Genomic DNA, 17,684 nt, shown 5'->3' with positions numbered 1-17,684 from the left:
ACGGGGAATATGAAATTTCTCGCATCCTTGACTCTAGACGGTATAGAGGTAGTTTGCAGTATCTTGTGGCCTGGAAAGGTTTCGGACCCGAGGATAACTCTTGGGTGAGGTCAGATGATGTTTCCGCGTCCAGACTTATCAGAGCGTTTCACAGGAGATTTCCTGATAAGCCTGGTCCTAGGGGATCCGGAGGATCCTCTTAGAAGGGGGGGTACTGTTAGAACCTTGCTGTTAGGTTTTTTTTCCTTTGCTGGTCACATGACCTTGTTGGCCTATTTAGTCCTGCTCCGCCCTTCTGGCTTTGCTGGACTTCATTGTATATCTACTTTCTAGCTAGCCTGTGCTCTGTATCTAACTCTGTTAGTTTGCTTGGTCTACGGACCTCTATGTTCTATCTATTTTGTTTGTTCGTCTGTCTGCTACTATTTCTGTTAGGAGGTGTCCCATATTCCTCCCAGTCCTTAGTACTTGTAGGGATTCCCTCCCCACATCTATAGGTCTTCGTACAGACTAGATTAGGACTTTAGCAGGTCTGATCGCAGGATCAGGTTCCCTGTTACATCGTAGGGATTCAGCTGAGTCTCATAGTAGGGACAGATCTCCTCTCTTTCCTTAGCTTTGGTAGCAGAACATAACACAGGGATCCTCAGGAGGTAGGGGTTACGCTGGCGGCCTGGACCTCTGTACCTTTAACAGTACCTCCAGGTTGAAGGATTAGTCAGGGCCCCAGCTTAGGGTCAGCTTAGGCCCCCTACCTCCAGTATACAGAGACAGCGTGACATTTTCACCGACCACTTAGTTTTTCTCCAGCTACCATGGATCCAGTAGCCGGTCTAGCTCGGCAGTTGCAGAGTTTGTCCATGGAGCTGGTGGACGTTAGGTCCAAGGTTTTGTATCCTCAGGAGCAAGCCGGACCAGAACCTAAAGTAGCTCTCCCTGACAGGTTCACTGGGGGGCGGGACAAGTTTTTTGTTTTCCGGGAGGCATGCAAGTTGTACTTTCGGCTGCGGCCTCGGTCATCGGGGAGTGAAGAACAAAGGGTGGGAATTGTCATCTCGCTCCTACAAGGGGACCCACAATCTTGGGCGTTCTCTCTTCCCCCGGGCTCCCCGGCTCTCCAGTCAGTGGATAGGTTTTTCGCTGCTCTGGGACTCGTATATGATGACCCAGATCGGATCTCCCTTGCTGAGTCTAAGTTACGTAGGATTCAGCAGGGAGATCGTCCGGCGGAGGAATTCTGTTCGGAGTTCCGTAGGTGGGCCACGGACACCCAGTGGAATGACCCGGCTCTTAGGAGCCAGTTTTGTCAAGGTTTATCCGACAAATTACAGGATGTGTTGGCACAGTATGACTCTCCCGCGTCACTGGAAGCCGCTATGGCCCTTGCTATTCGCGTTGACAGACGGCTTCGGGAGAGGTGCGGGATAACTCTACCCCCTGTGATGACTCCACCTCCTACAAGGTCCCCTCATATGGTGATTCCCCTGGTCAGTCCAGAGGAGCCTATGCAATTAGGAGGGACATCATTTCGGGGGAGGGGACCGGTGGTGCGCCATAAGACAGGAAGGTGTTTCTTCTGCGGGAGAAAGGGACATTTTATTGGGGGGTGTCCATCCCGTCCCTTGCAGAGTGAAGAGTCGTCGGAAAACTGTTGATCCCAGGTTGTGTGGTGGACGGCAATCTGGGAGTAGGTATTTCGTCCCTAGGTTCGTCTCAGTTTCTCGTACCGGCGGAGGTGGTGGTGGGTACGAGAACTGAGAGGATATCTGTTCTTCTGGATAGTGGGGCCGGGGCTAATCTGGTTGATGCTCGGTTTGCCCGGGTTCAAGGTATGCGATTGAGTGAGTTGGCTAAACCCATCCCCATATTCTCGATCGATGCCAGGCCTCTCGGTCAGGGAAGTTTTTTGCAAGCTGTGCATGACGTAAAACTTCAAGTGGGGGCGATACATAAAGAACTGTTGTCTTGCTACGGGTTGGAGGGTCTTCCCACTCCTATAGTGTTGGGCCTTCCTTGGTTAACTAAGCATAACCCGGTTATTAATTGGCAAACCAGAGAGATAAGCCAATGGAGTAAATTCTGTAATAAAAACTGCATGAACACGGTCATCGGTGCGGTTACTCCTTGGGTCTTACCTCCATTTCTGGCGGACTTTGAGGATGTATTCTCGGAGAAAGGGTGTCAGGAACTACCTCCTCATCGCGAGTATGACTGTTCTGTAAAACTGCTCCCTGAGGCCAAGTTACCTAAAGCTAGGTTGTATAACCTTTCTGGTCCTGAGAGGCAGGCCATGAAGGATTATATTTCAGAAAGTCTGGCTAAGGGGCATATTAGACCTTCATCTTCACTGGTGGCTGCGGGGTTCTTCTTTGTTAAGAAGAAAGATGGAGGCCTACGCCCTTGCCTGGATTTCCGTGAACTTAATCGGATTACGGTCCGAGATCCGTATCCGCTCCCACTTATTCCCGATCTCTTTAATCAGATCGTGGGCGCCAAATGGTTCTCTAAGTTGGATCTCAGGGGGGCGTACAATCTGATTAGGATGAAGGAGGGGGATGAGTGGAAGACGGCGTTTAACACTCCGGAGGGGCATTATGAGAACCTTGTCATGCCATTCGGTCTGACTAATGCCCCGGCGGTGTTCCAACACTTTGTTAATGACATTTTTCGCCGCCTGGTGGGACAGTTTGTTGTCATATATCTGGATGATATTTAATTTACTCGCCGGATCTGGTGTCTCATCAGGAGCACGTTAGGCAGGTGTTACAGATCTTGCGGGATAATAAACTGTATGCCAAATGGGAAAAGTGTGTGTTCGCCGTACAGGAACTCCAGTTTTTAGGCTTCCTGGTTTCAGCGTCTGGTTTTCGTATGGACCCTGGGAAAGTGCGGGCAGTTCTTGAGTGGGATCGGCCAGAGAATCTTAAGGCACTACAACGTTTCCTGGGGTTTGCTAATTATTACCGGAAGTTCATTCGTAATTTCTCGTCCATGGTTAAGCCTCTCACAGACATGACTAAAAAGGGGACGGATTTTTCTAGGTGGTCTGACAAGGCTTGTCAAGCATTCTCCTCCTTGAAAAAATGTTTTGCCTCGGCACCCATACTCATTCAACCTGATGCGTCACAGCCATTCATTGTAGAGGTAGACGCTTCCGAGGTAGGGGTGGGAGCAGTATTGTCACAAGGTTCGTCCCCTGGTAAGTGGCATCCGTGCGCCTTTTTCTCTAAAAAATTGTCGTCCGCTGAGAGGAATTACGATGTCGGCAATAGGGAACTCTTGGCCATTAAGTTAGCTTTTGAGGAGTGGCGCCATTTTTTGGAGGGGGCAGTCCATCCGGTCACCGTTATCACCGATCACAAGAACCTGCTATATCTGGAGTCCGCGAAACGTCTGAATCCCAGACAAGCTAGGTGGTCATTGTTTTTTACCAGGTTTAATTTTGTCGTTACATATCGTCCTGGGTCAAAAAATGTAAAGGCGGATGCCTTATCTCGTAGTTTCCCTGGGGCCGGGAATACGGACGACCCGATTCCTATCCTTCAGGAGGGGGTGGTGGTTTCGGCAGTATGCTCTGAGCTGGAGGAGGAGGTATTGGAGGCTCAGGGGGACGCCCCTGTTGGACCTCCGGTGAGACTGTTTGTTCCAGATCAGTTGCGACAAAAGGTGATCGAGGCACACCATAACTCAGTTTTTGCAGGACACCCGGGGAGTAAAGCAACTGTGGATCTCCTCTCGCGTCGGTTTTGGTGGCCTAACTTACATAAGGAGGTGGTAACTTTTGTCGCGTCCTGTGGGGTTTGTGCGCGCTCTAAGACCTCACATACCCGTCCGTCTGGGGCCCTCTTACCTTTGAAGATCCCGGAGCGTCCTTGGACTCATCTGTCTATGGACTTTATTACGGACCTCCCTCCGTCTTCGGGTAAAACGGTCATACTCGTTGTAGTGGACAGGTTCAGCAAGATGGCACATTTTATCGCTCTTTCTGCTCTCCCTAATGCTAAAACTCTTGCGCAGGTGTTCATTGGGGAGATTGTGAGGCTTCACGGGGTACCCTCCGAGGTGGTGTCTGATCGGGGGTCTCAGTTTGTGTCCAAGTTCTGGAAGGCGTTTTGTGCACGGCGGGGGATGCATTTGTCGTTCTCATCGGCTTTTCATCCTCAGACCATGGTCAGACGGAACGAATGAACCAGAGCTTGGAGACATATCTCCGGTGTTTTGTGTCAGAGAACCAGGAGGACTGGGCTTCTTTCTTACCTCTGGCAGAGTTTGCTCTTAATAATAGGCGGAGCGAGTCCACTGGTAAGTCCCCGTTTTTTGGGGCATATGGTTTTCACCCCCAGTTTTGTACTTTCAGTAGGGGGGGCTCTTCGGGGGTTCCTGAGGAGGAACGATTTTCCTCATCACTCGCTTCAGTATGGAGAGGGATGCTGAAGAATCTGAATACTATGGGGAACCGATACAAACGTATGGCTGATAGGAGGAGAGTGTCTGGTCCGGACCTAAGTGTGAACGATCGGGTATGGTTGTCTACCAGGAATATAAAACTTAAGGTTCCCTCCTGGAAACTGGGTCCCAGGTTCATCGGGCCGTACAGAATCAGTTCTATAATTAATCCGGTGGCATTCCGTCTTGACCTCCCCCCTACGTTTAAAATTCACAACGTGTTCCACAGATCGTTGCTTAAGAGGTATGTGGCGCCGGTGGTACCGTCACCTTTACCTCCCCCTCCAGTGGTGGTCAATGGTAACTTGGAGTTCCAGGTATCGAGGGTCATTGATTCACGCTTTAATCGCCGGTCCCTTCAGTACCTGGTTCATTGGAAAGGGTATGGTCCTGAGGAGAGGATGTGGGTTCCTGCGTCGGATATTAACGCAGACCGATTAGTTCGGGCCTTCCACACGACTCACCCGGATAAACCTGGCCCTGAGGGTCCGGAGGCCCCTCGTAGAAGGGGGGGTACTGTCACGGGTGTGTCGCCACGAAGATCGTCACGATTACACAGCCTGACTTCTCGCAGCTGACTTTTTGGTGCTTTGTGTTTTTCGGCAGTGAGGGAGTTAATTCTCTCTCTCTCTGTGCTAGACGAGGTCCAGCCTCGCCCAGCTGCAATCAATGCTGCTGTAGTGAGACTCCTTCAAATGCCTGCTGGTCTGTTAGGGAAGTGTCGGTGAAAGCATTTCATGCAGACTAACAGAGCGGATCGTGGTATTTGGAGTTTCAGAGATAAGTGTATTCGGAGAGTTTTTTCCCTTCCTCGCTTTATCATTTATCTCCTTTCCCGTTGGTGTTCCCTCTGTTGTAGTTGTGTAGTTTTTGTATGCAAGGTGGTTTTGGTTTTTCCCTTGTACTGTCTCGTTCGTGTAAGTACTGTGTGTGGGCATATTATTACTTGTCCCCTTTTGTTGTGATCGGGGTCCTTCTCAGGACTAGATTACTTAGGTGCAGGGATCCTCAGGAGGTAGGGGTTACGCTGGCGGCCTGGACCTCTGTACCTTTAACAGTACCTCCAGGTTGAAGGATTAGTCAGGGCCCCAGCTTAGGGTCAGCTTAGGCCCCCTACCTCCAGTATACAGAGACAGCGTGACAACTAGATCATACATGAAGTGCTGGATACAAGTCTTATAATGGCCATAAATAGTGTTATTCGTCATACACACATACTGTATCTCAGCTTATTCTGAAGTTACCTGAATGTGCAGTTACACTTTAAGGCTGCATTCATATATCCACATGTTGTGGTCTGTGAGTTACTGATCACAGATTTTCTGACCTGAACTTAACAGCTTCATAGGCATATATGAGGCCGTCAAGTTGTGGTTAGGAGACCAGCAGCTGGTCCATGCATTGCAGTCTGCACTCAGACCGTGACACGTGGATGTGCGAATCCGGCATATCAGAATACATCACAGAGGTTATATAATGCTGATACTTCATACATATACAAATGGCACATTTATAATGAAAGACATTTAACAGAGTTAGAAAAACTTAGTTTTGGAAAACTGTTTTCCTTTAAGTTTGGTTGTCTAATGTTAAAGGTGGTAAGCACTTGTTATGGTGTGTTTGGTAAAGAAATCAATATGTTTGCATTCAAATGTTCTACCCAGGGCATGAAATATTTGCACCACAGAAAATTTGTTCATGGTCGACTCAAATCAAGAAATTGCGTTGTAGATGGACGATTTGTTTTAAAAGTGACTGATTATGGTTATAATGAGGTTTTGCAAGCTCAAAGGATCGCTCATGAGGAACCCTCTGCACTTGGTAAGTGTAACAATTAATAAAAAAAAAAAAAAAAAAACTAGGTTAAAACATAGGCAAAATATATTCGTTGGTTACTACATAAAGAGGGCCTGACACTAGAGTTGAGCGAACAGTAGTTCGGGGTTCGTACCAGACACCTAGTGTCCGATGCTGAACTCCGAACATGGACTTCTCCTGGAAGTCAGTTTTACAGTTTGAACTGAACCGAACTTTGGACTAAGGTTTGGTCAAACCCAACGAATCCGAACTACCACAGGTCCGCTCATCCCTACCTGTCACCAGTCCTGAAAAGTCTGCTTTAGTAAATACTAGTAGTCTCTATGTTACAATATTCTGCAGCATTGTTTCCTAGAACAATGCATTCTGCTGTTCCTCTGTTATTTCTCAAGAATATTTATGAATAAATTGACATCTATGTGTTACCATTCTGCATGTCAAGTGTGTGTATATAATCTATCATTATCAGTGCTGCCGATAAAAGTGTACGGAGCCGGAACAGCACAGCTATGTACACTGCATGGTCGTCATTCTTGAGAAGTGCAGCTCAGCTGCCATTGTGATCTTATCTGCATTAGTAAGGTGGGCCACTACAATTACATGTATGGTTTTCCTGTTCTGTATGCTGTGAACTTCCAGAGGTCAATGATCCAGGTTTTAGATAAGCTGTGGAGGTAACAACAGGTGTCGGACTCCCACTGATCTGATTTTGATTACCTATATTCAGTGGCGTAACTAGAGTCTGATGGGCCCCGGTCAAGATGTGGACCGTGGCCCCCCCCATCGTGAATAAAATATAAATATATATATATATACACATACATACCGTGCATTGTGAAAGTATTTGGCCCCCTTGAACTTTTCTACCTTTTGCCACATTTCTGGCTTCAAACATAAAGATAAAAAATTCTAATTTTTTGGGGAAGAATCAACAACAAGTGGGACACAATCATGAAGTGGAACGAAATTTATTGGATATTTTAAACTTTTTTTTAATAAATTAAAAACTGAAAAGTGGCCATGCAATATTATTTGGCCCCTTTACTTTTAGTGCAGCAAACTCACTCCAGAAGTTCAGTGAGGATCTCTGAATGATCCAATGTTGTCCTAAATGACTGGTAATGATAAATAGAATCCACCTGTGTGTAATCAAGTCTCCGTATAAATGCACCTGCTCTGTGATAGTCTCAGGGTTTTGTTTCAAGTGCAGAGAGAATCATGAAGACCAAGGAACACGCCAGGCAGGTCCGAGATACTGTTGTGGAGAAGTTTAAAGCCGGATTTGGATACTAAAATATTTCCCAAGTTTTAAATATCTCAAGGAGCACTGTGCAAGTGATCATATTGAAATGGAAAGAGTATCAGACCACTGCAAATCTACCAAGACCCAGCCGTCCTTCTAAACTTTCATCTCGAACAAGGAGAAGACTGATCAGAGATGCAGACAAAAGGCCCATGATCACTCTGGATGAACTGCAGAGATCTACAGCTGAGGTGGGAGAGTCTGTCCATAGGACAACAATCAGTCGTACACTGCACAAATCTGGCCCTTATGGAAGAGTGGCAAGAAGAAAGCCATTTCTCAAAGATATCCATAAAAAGTCTCGTTTGAAGTTTGCCACAAGCCACCTGGGAGACACACCAAACATGTGGAATAAGGTGCTCTGGTCAGATGAAACCAAAATCGAACTTTTTGGCCACAATGTCAAACGGTATGCTTGGCGTAAAAGCAACACTGCTCATCACCCTCAAAACACCATCCCCACTGTCAAACGTGGTGGTGGCAGCATCATGGTTTGGGCCTGCTTTTCTTCAGCAGGGACAGGGAAGATGGTTAAAGTTGATGGGAAGATGGACGGAGCCAAATACAGGACCATTCTGGAAGAAAACCTGTTGGAGTCTGCAAAAGACCTGAGAATGGGACGGAGATTTCTCTTCCAACAAGACAATGATCCCAAACATAAAGCAAAATCTACAATGGAATGGTTCAAAAATAAACATATCCAGGTGTTAGAATGGCCAAGTCAAAGTCCAGACCTGAATCCAATTGAGAATCTGTGGAAAGAGCTGAAAACTGCAGTTCACAGACGCCCTCCATCCAACCTCAATGAGCTTGAGCTGTTTTGTAAGGAAGAATGGGCAAGAATTTCATTTCAGCCTCTCGATGGGCAAAACTGATAGAGACATACCCCAAGCAACTTGCAGCTGTAATCGCAGCAAAAGGTGGCGCTACAAAGTATTAACTCAAGGGGGCCAAATAACATTGCACACCCCACTTTTCAGTTCTTAATTTGTTAAAAAAGTTTAAAATATCCAATAAATTTCGTTCCACTTCACGATTGTGTCCCACTTGTTGTTGATTCTTCCCAAAAAATTAGAATTTTATATCTTTATGTTTGAAGCCAGAAATGTGGCAAAAAGGTAGAAAAGTTCAAGGGGGACAAATACCTTCGCAATGCACTGTATATTATATATGTATCCCCCATCCTGGTATATACAGTACAGACCAAAAGTTTGGACACATCTTCTCGTTTAAAGATTTTTCTGTATTTTCATGACTTTGAAAATTGTACATTCACACTGAAGGCATCAAAACTATGAATTAACACATGTGGAATTATATACTTAACAAAAAAGTGTGAAACAACTGAAAATATGTCTTATATTCTAGTTTCTTCAAAGTAGCCACCTTTTGCTTTGATGACTGCTTTGCACACTCTTGGCATTCTCTTGATGAGCTTCAAGAGGTAGTCACTGGAAATGGTTTTCACTTCACAGGTGTGCCCTGTCAGGTTTAATAAGTGGCATTTCTTGCCTTATAAATGGGGTTTGGGCCATCAGTTGTGTTGTGCAGAAGTCAGGTGGATACACAGCTGATAGTCCTACTGAATAGACTGTTAGAATTTGTATTATGGCAAGAAAAAAGCAGCTAAGTAAGAAAAACGAGTGGCCATCATTACTTTAAGAAATGAAGGTCAGTCAGTCAGTCTGAAAAATTGGGCAAACTTTGAATGTGTCCCCAAATGCAGTTGCAAAAACCATCAAGCACTACAAAGAAACTGGCTCACATGAGGACCGCCCCAGGAAAGGAAGACCAAGAGTCACCTCTGCTTCTGAGGATAAGTGTATCCGAGTCACCAGCCTCAGAAATCGCAGGTTAACAGCAGCTCAGATTAGAGACCAGGTCAATGCCACACAGCGTTCTAGCAGCAGACACATCTCTACAACAACTGTTAAGAGGAGACTTTGTGCAGCAGACCTTCATGGTAAAATAGCTGCTAGGAAACCACTGCTAAGGACAGGCAACAAGCAGAAGAGTCTTGTTTGGGCTAAAGAACACAAGGAATGGACATTAGACCAGTGGAAATCTGTGCTTTGGTCTGATGAGTCCAAATTTGAGATCTTTGGTTCCAACCACCATGTCTATGTGCGACACAAAAAAGATGAACGGATGGACTCTACATGCCTGGTTCCCACCGTGAAGCATGGAGGAAGAGGTGTGATGGTGTGGGGGTGCTTTGCTGGTGACACTGTTGGGGATTTATTCAAAATTGAAGGCATACTGAACCAGCATGGCGACTGTTATGAACTACTACAAACACTAAGGAAAGATAGGTAAACTGTCCCTACAATAGGACTAAGCTGATTCCCTACGATGCAGCGGGGGACCTGTTCCTTGTGAACAGACCCGCCTAAGTCCTCGGCTCGTCTGAACGCAGACCTATAGATATAAGGGAGGGGTCCCTACAAGAACTAAGGACTGGGATATAGTTGGACACCTCCTAGCAGAAATTGTAGCAGAGCAAAGACAAATAAACAGAAGTACTAGTGGTCAAAAGACCAAGCAAACTACAGAGTAAGGTACAAGGCACCTGGCTAGCTTAAGAGTAAATGTAACACTGAAGTCCAGCAAGGCCAGGAGGGCGGAGCTGGATTAAATAGGCAAAAAGTCATGTGACCAGCAAAATAGAAAAAACTAACAGGAGTGTTCTAACAGCTACCACAGCATCTTGCAGCGGCATGCTATTCCATCCGGTTTGCGTTTAGTTGGACCATCATTTATTTTTCAACAGGACAATGACCCCAAACACACCTCCAGGCTGTGTAAGGGCTATTTGACCAAGAAGGGGAGTGATGGGGTGCTACGCCAGATGACCTGGCCTCCACAGTCACCAGACCTGAACCCAATCGAGATGGTTTGGGGTGAGCTGGACCACAGAGTGAAGGCAAAAGGGCCAACAAGTGCTAAGCATCTCTGGGAACTCCTTCAAGATTGTTGGAAGACCATTTCCGGTGACTACCTCTTGAAGCTCATCAAGAGAATGCCAAGAGTGTGCAAAGCAGTCATCAAAGCAAAAGGTGGCTGCTTTGAAGAACCAAGAATATAAGACATATTTTCAGTTGTTTCACACTTTTTTGTTAAGTATATAATTCCACATGCGTTAATTCATAGTTTTGATGCCTTCAGTGTGAATGTACAATTTTCAAAGTCATGAAAATACAGAAAAATCTTTAAATGAGAAGGTGTGTCCAAACTTTTGGTCTGTACTGTATATCCTCCATCTTGGTATACGGCCACCATTCTAGCGCTGTTCTTTAAATGTATAGAAAAAAATAAACCATTATACTCACCAGGGGAGTACATAGAATTCATGGGACCGCATAGCAAAAGTATAATGCCCTCCCCATAGTCCTCCATATAGTATAATGCGCAGTACATAGTCCTCCCTATAGTATAATACACCCTATAGTCCTCCATATAGTATAATGCATCCCATAGTCCTCCATAATGCACAGTCCATAGTCATCCATAAAGTATTATGCACAGCCCTTAGTCCTCCATAAAGTATAATGCACTGCCCATAGTCCAACATATAGTATAATGCACAGCCCATAGTCATCTATGTAGTATAATTCACAGTCCATAGTCCTTCATATAGTATAATGCACAGCCCATAATCATCCATAAAGTATAATGCACAGCCCATAATCATCCATGTAGTAGTATGGCCATTGATTTGAAAAAAAAATACTCACCTTCCCTTCACAGCGTCCTCTTCTGAAGCCGGCAGCTGACTTCAGAGTGCAACGGGAGAACATGACATCAGCGTCCAAGGACGCACATCCAGTTGATGTTTCTGCTGGTGTCGGTGGGCCCCTGACTCGCCGGGTCTGGGGCGTCCACGGTCATTACGCTACTACCTATACTAAGGATATTTCATCTATATTTTTGTCCCAGACCACCCTTTTAAATGCAAATTATGTACGAACTTCTAATGATGTAAATATGCATATATAGGTGAGTATTTTATTACTCTAGGTTCATCGACAATCAAGAATATTCTGATTAAATCTTTTTTGTGGGGCTGCTTTCAAAAAACAGATTTTTCCTGATTTTTTGGCTGCCTTTTTGGTGTAGATTATTATGTGTCATTTGTCTACAGTACATGCTTAATAATTAGTTTTATTTACAAAAATGCAGCAATACCGCGTTCTATGGCTGAAAAAATACTACAAAAATGCTGAAAGAATTGACATACTGCGGATTTAAAAAATGCTGCAGTTTTCTAATTCGGTCAGGAAAGGAAACTAATCGTGTGCATGAGATTTCTGAAGTCTCATAGCTTTTGCTGGTACTGTAAAAAGCAACTTTTAATTTGCCTAAGAAAATACTGAAAAGAATGCTGCAAAAGCAAAACGTGTGAACATGGCATAAGGGTATGCATACTTTAAAACATGACAATTTTATTATTTTCTATATAAATGTGGATGGTTTAATTAACTCAGTATCCTGTGATACATAGTAATTTAATCTGGATCATATAAAAAATAAGTGTGCTGTCTGATCACTCATTTATTTTTTTTAGAAAATGTCTCATACTTCATATTCTGTCTGCAGTATGTTAACTTATGAGTACAACTGTACATACTTGGCAATTTGTTTGACTTCTGAATAAATATTTGCATATGGCCATACTGTTACAGAGTTACTGTGGACAGCACCGGAGCTACTGAGAGATCCACATGCAGCATTACATGGCACTTTCACTGGAGATGTTTATAGCTTTTCCATAATCATGCAAGAGGTAGTGGTGCGTGGACCCCCATTTTGTACTTTGGAACAAACTCCTGAAGGTAAGGTTTAGAATAAAATGTTAATGGAGATTACTGTTTAACATGTAATGTTTCAAAGTTTCATATAGTCAGTGATTGGTTAATTTTTTTATATTTTACATCTTGCACCTCATACATACTCAGTTTCTAATGATCATTAAGCAAGCTACTGAAATATAGCTGCAATCCATGTATGTCCTCTATGAGACTCTGCGACTCTAATGAGCAATTGACAAATCACAGTTGTCAGCAACCCCAACTACTATTACCACGATTGCCACCGCACCAGGGCAGTTGGGAAGAGCCAGCCAGCCCAGGCGCCAGAATTGGCGCATCTCATGTCATGCGCTACTTTTGTGGCAGCTGCAGGCTTGTATTTTTAGGCTGGGAAGGGCCCAATAACCAGGGATCTTCCCAGCCTGATAATATAAGATCACAGCTGTCTGGTTTCCCTTGGCTGGTTATCAAAAAATAGGGGGCACCCCACATCATTTTTTTTAATTATTTATTTAATAGGTTAAATAAGGTTAACACCCTTTAGTGCCACATGAAAGGCACTAAAGGGTGTAAGTTTATTATATGTAGGGGGCTTGTAAAATTATATGTCTACAGGATATGTACAGCTGTGCTCAAACGTTTACATACCCCGGCAGAATTTTTCCTTTCTTGGCCTTGTTTCAGAAAATATGAATGATAACAAAAAAACTTTTTCTCCACTCATGGTTATTGGTTGTGTGAAGCTATTTATTGTCAAACTACTGTGTTTTCTCTTTTTAAATCTTAGTGACAACCAAAAACATCCAAATGATCCTGATCAAAAGTTCACATACCCTTGTGATTTTGGCCTGATAACATGCACAGAATTTGACACAAATGGGTTTGAATGGCTACTAAAGGTAACATCCTCACCTGTGTCCTGTTTGCTTGTAATCAGTGTGTGTGCATAAAAGCTGAATGTGTTTCTGGGATCCAGACAGACTCTTGCATATTTCATCCAGCCACTGACGTTTCTGGATTGTAAGTCACAGGGAAAGCAAAAGAATTGTCAACAGATCTACGGGGAAAGTGCTTGAACTGTATAACACAGGAAAGGGATACAAAAAAATATCCAAGGAATTGATAATGCCAGTCAGCAACGTTCAAACTGTGATTAGCAAATGAAAAATCAGGGGCTCTGTAAAAACCAAACCACGGTCAGGTAGACCAACCAAACTTTCGGCCACAACTGCCAGGAAAATTGTTCGGGATGCAAAGAAAAACCCACAAATAACATTAGCTGAAATTCAGGACTCGCTGAAAACTAGCAGTGTGGCTGTTTCAAGATGCACAATAAGTAGTCACTTGAAGAAAAATGGGCTGCATGGTCGAGTCGCCAGAAGAAAGCCATTGCTGCGCAAATGCCACAAAGTACTGTATCTTACCTACAATACACCAAACAGCACAGAGACAAGCCTCAAAACTTCTAGACCAAGGTAATTTGGAGTGATGAGACCAAAATTGAACTTTTTGGCCACAATCATAAACGTTACATTTGGAGAGAGGTCAGCAAGGCCTGTGATGAAAGGAACACCATTCCTACAGTAAAGCACAGAGGTGGATGCTGATGTTTTGGGGATGTGTGAGCTACAAAGGCACAGGAAACTTGGTAAAAGTTGAAGGAAAGATGAATGCAGAACGTTATCAGCAAATACTGGAGGCAAATTTGCACTCATCACCCCGGAAGCTGTGCATGGGGCGTACTTGGACCTTCCAACATGACAACGATCCAAAACACAAGGCCACGTTGACCTGTCATTAGCTACAGAAGAACAAAGTGAAGGTCCTGGAGTGGCCATCTCAGTCTCCTGACCTCAATATCATTGAGCCACTCTGGGGAGATCTCAAGCGTGCAGTTCATGCTAGACAGCCCAAGAATTTACAGGAACTGGAGGCTTTTTGCCAAGAAGAATGGGCAACTTTACCATCTGAGAAAATAAAGAACCTCATCCACAACTACCACAAAAGACTTCAAGCTGTCATTGATGTTAGAGGGGGCAATACACGGTATTAAGAACTGGGGTATGTAAACTTTTGATCAGGGTCATTTGGATGTTTTTGGTTGTCATTAAACACACAGTAGTTTGACAATAAATGGCTTTACCCAACCAATAACCAGGAGTGGAGAAAAAGTTTTTTTTATTATCTTTCTGGTAGACTCCATACTAAATAAGGAAGGAGTCACTGACTGTGGTGGCCCCTCCCCGGGCCGTGGCGATTGGTAATCCCCCTTCGCTGCCCCTTACTGACCAGTGATCCTGAAGTTCCCGGAAGGGTCCAATGAAGCGGAAGGGATGGCTGCCACAAGCCATCCCATGGATACATAAACACCGGGACATCCCACCTTCCTTCCTTTCTTTGTTGGTCTCGGAGTCGAACGTCGCTATGGACAATCCTGGATCAGGTCAGATTGCTGAGACCCTCCGGGCTGGGTTTGCACAGGGGGGCGAGCGCTGGTTACAGGCCTTCATGTCTGGGCTCAGTGCTCATCCCCCTGGCCCGAGCTCTAAATCCCTGGATCATCCTGCCCCAGGCCCTCAACCCCTTATGGGAACATCATATTCACCAGACCCAGTCCCCTCGCCTCTTGGGCCCACTCACCCACTCCATCAGGAGCAATTGCCCACGGTTCAGCAGTTCCCATCACTCCAAGTGCGACGGTTGGGTCACCTGGGACGGGGGGCTGCATTTCTGCCGCGGCCCTGTTCCCCGTTCTCGCCCGGTCGCCGCAGCCGCACAGCGTCATATGTCTCATCTGGCCACACACCCCGGCGTGGGGGAGCTGGCAGCTGCGGTGAAGAGGCGGGCGCACGCTGGCGAGGGGAAGCGGGCGGCCACTGCGGTCTGGCAAGTGCACGCCGGCAGGGGAGAGCGCTCGGCTGCGGTGGCGCGGTGGGCGCACGCCAGCGAGGGGTTAAAGTGTTCGGCTCTCGCGTGCACGCCAGCGAGGGGTTAAAGTGTTCGGTTCTGCGGTTGCGCGCAGGTGCAGGGGAGCGGGCGCGCGACTCCTCTGGGCCGGAGCGGCACCCTAGGAGAGGCGTGGCTAGAGAGCCGGCAGCGCCGCATGTGACCCTGCAGGCAGCGCCCCCCCAGTCCTGGATGCTGCAGGGCAAAGGAGGAGGCTGCGTCTCATGCGGCAGCGGGCCCTGTGCCTCACTCACAGTGGGCGCAGGGCTCCGCTGCACTAATAAATGAATGGGGGCTGTCTACAGGGACGGCGGCGGGCGCAGAGCGGATTCAGGGCTCCTGCCCGCCGCCAGCTCTGAAGACAGCACAGAGTCCATTGTTCCCCACCCCACTGAACACACCCATCCCACATCCCGCCGAGGAGCGCCCTGGAGAGCGGAGGTCCAGCCGGCACTCCTGCCCTCTAGAGCGCTTTAGGCACAGCACCCCGCAGCCACACAGAAGAAGCTGCCGGCCACACATTAATCAGTCCCCGCCCCCGCAACACACAACAGGGGCTGTGGCAGAGCAGAGCTCCAGACAGGAATCCTCTGCCGGGGGCTGTGCTCTGCCTCCCCCCCAAACACCCCCCCGCAGAAACCCCTATAATAAAAATAAAATAAAAAGTTCCCAAAGCAGAACACAAGACACTACACAACCAGGGGACATTGCGGCCCCTGTAATCACCGCAGCCCATCTATTTCCCATTCACAGTAACAATAACCCCTTGATGGACACTACGCGGAGCTTAAACGCTTCAGCGCCCATCCTCGCCTCCTCCATATACCCCTATAATAGCACAGCGACGCACGCGCTTGACACCGCTATAGCATCGCAGTGCCAATATGATAATTTATTAGTTAATGTTCCCCTGACGCGCTCCAGCTGGCCACAAAGAGCACCAACATGTCCCGGCGGGATGCATGTAAACGGCGCAGAACCCCCCATACACCCTCACGGACAGAGAGACACCAGGCGTACTCGCTCCAGGTGAACTCGCTGTAGTTCCTCCGACGACAGATCTACACCATCGCACACAAGTCACCGGCGAAGGAAGTGGTCGTCCCAAACAAAGTGGAGATCGGCATCCCACAGGAGGGGTCATAGGTCAAGGTCCTCAAGGTGGCGCTCACCATCCTCCGCATCAGAGATGTCGAGCGCATCGTCGAGCCCCAACAGCCGCTTGCACCGATCCTGTCCTCCGGGGGACAGAAATGATACAATGGCACCCTCCAGAGCTTACAGCCTGCACGATGCATCAATTTCACGCAGGTCTACGAGCAGAGGCACGCCGCTCACCCCGATTGAGACTGGTGCCGGAGTTCCTCCACACATCGGAAAACCCCCCCCAGCCGCAGGAATGGGTGAGTGCAATATAAGTATAACTGGAATGGGAAATAATAACACCAACTTAATAGCGGCCCTTAAGGCCCTGGTCGATCAACTATCCACGCCACCAGGCGCAATACAAAATTGTACCAAAACAACTCCACCATTAGCCAGCGTACACAAGGACGCATTCTTTTGTGGGATTAACCCACTAGGTTCACACATAGACGAGGAAACAAGAATTAAAATATGGAATAATGACTACATCGACATTTGGTCCCTGTTATCCACGGACCAACATACTATAGACAAAGAGAGAAGGGTAGCCGACAGACCATTTGACAGAAACAGACAAAAGGTTGCAAAGACAATGAGTAACTGTTTACAAGCGTTTTCTGTGCTAGGTTGTATAATGGGCCAAAAGCATCCGGAACGCTGCTCGGAACTATTCATATACCAGGATACGGTGTATAACTCGTACAAAGCCCACGGCGGTTCAGCATGGTGGCGCTATGACGAAGAGTTCCGGAGGCGATTGGCCCTGCAACCACAGCTGGGCTGAGGGGTGAAAGCTACGGACGTATGGTTGAGACTAATGCTGTCACAGAAACACCATCCCTTTCCAACAACGGCTACTGGACAACTGGCAACAGCAGGCCAAAATTTAGTGGTCATACGTAGACCAGGGGCTTGCTGGCAGTTTAACGACGGACACTGTCGTTTTTACGCCTTATGCAGATACAAGCATGAATGCTCAGCCTGCGGAGGTGCCCACCCCGTGACAAGATGTTCTCATCCCGCAAGCAAATTATCAATTAAACTCCCACAGTCAGAATCCAAGGACCCCGGTGAGCGTAAACGCAATGGGCCCTTGGCTAGACCAATATCCTAAGAAAGACTCAGTGGGGCAGTTGCGTTTTGGTTTCACATACGGTTTTTTCATCCCTTTCAAACTTAATAAATCGCCTACCTTTTCAAATAACCTTAAATCGGCA

General features: G+C 46.6%; 1 protein-coding gene across 1 annotated transcript in view; it reads left to right on the top strand.

Moving 5' to 3' along the window:
- GUCY2F (guanylate cyclase 2F, retinal) overlaps positions 1 to 17,684 on the top strand; it is a 164,304-nt gene that overhangs the window by 67,317 nt on the left and 79,303 nt on the right. The window contains exons 9-10 of the mRNA XM_073637901.1: positions 6,111 to 6,267; positions 12,250 to 12,399. Coding sequence (XP_073494002.1) covers positions 6,111 to 6,267; positions 12,250 to 12,399 — 307 coding nt within the window. The remainder of the gene's footprint in view (positions 1 to 6,110; positions 6,268 to 12,249; positions 12,400 to 17,684) is intronic.

Source organism: Phyllobates terribilis, unplaced genomic scaffold (assembly GCF_046119375.1).
Source record: "Phyllobates terribilis strain yellow unplaced genomic scaffold, ASM4611937v1 Scaffold_7__3_contigs__length_470593459, whole genome shotgun sequence".
NCBI classification, from domain to species: Eukaryota; Metazoa; Chordata; class Amphibia; order Anura; family Dendrobatidae; genus Phyllobates; species Phyllobates terribilis.
Note: the sequence above shows the minus strand (reverse complement) of the source record. Positions and strands in the feature narration are given on the sequence as shown.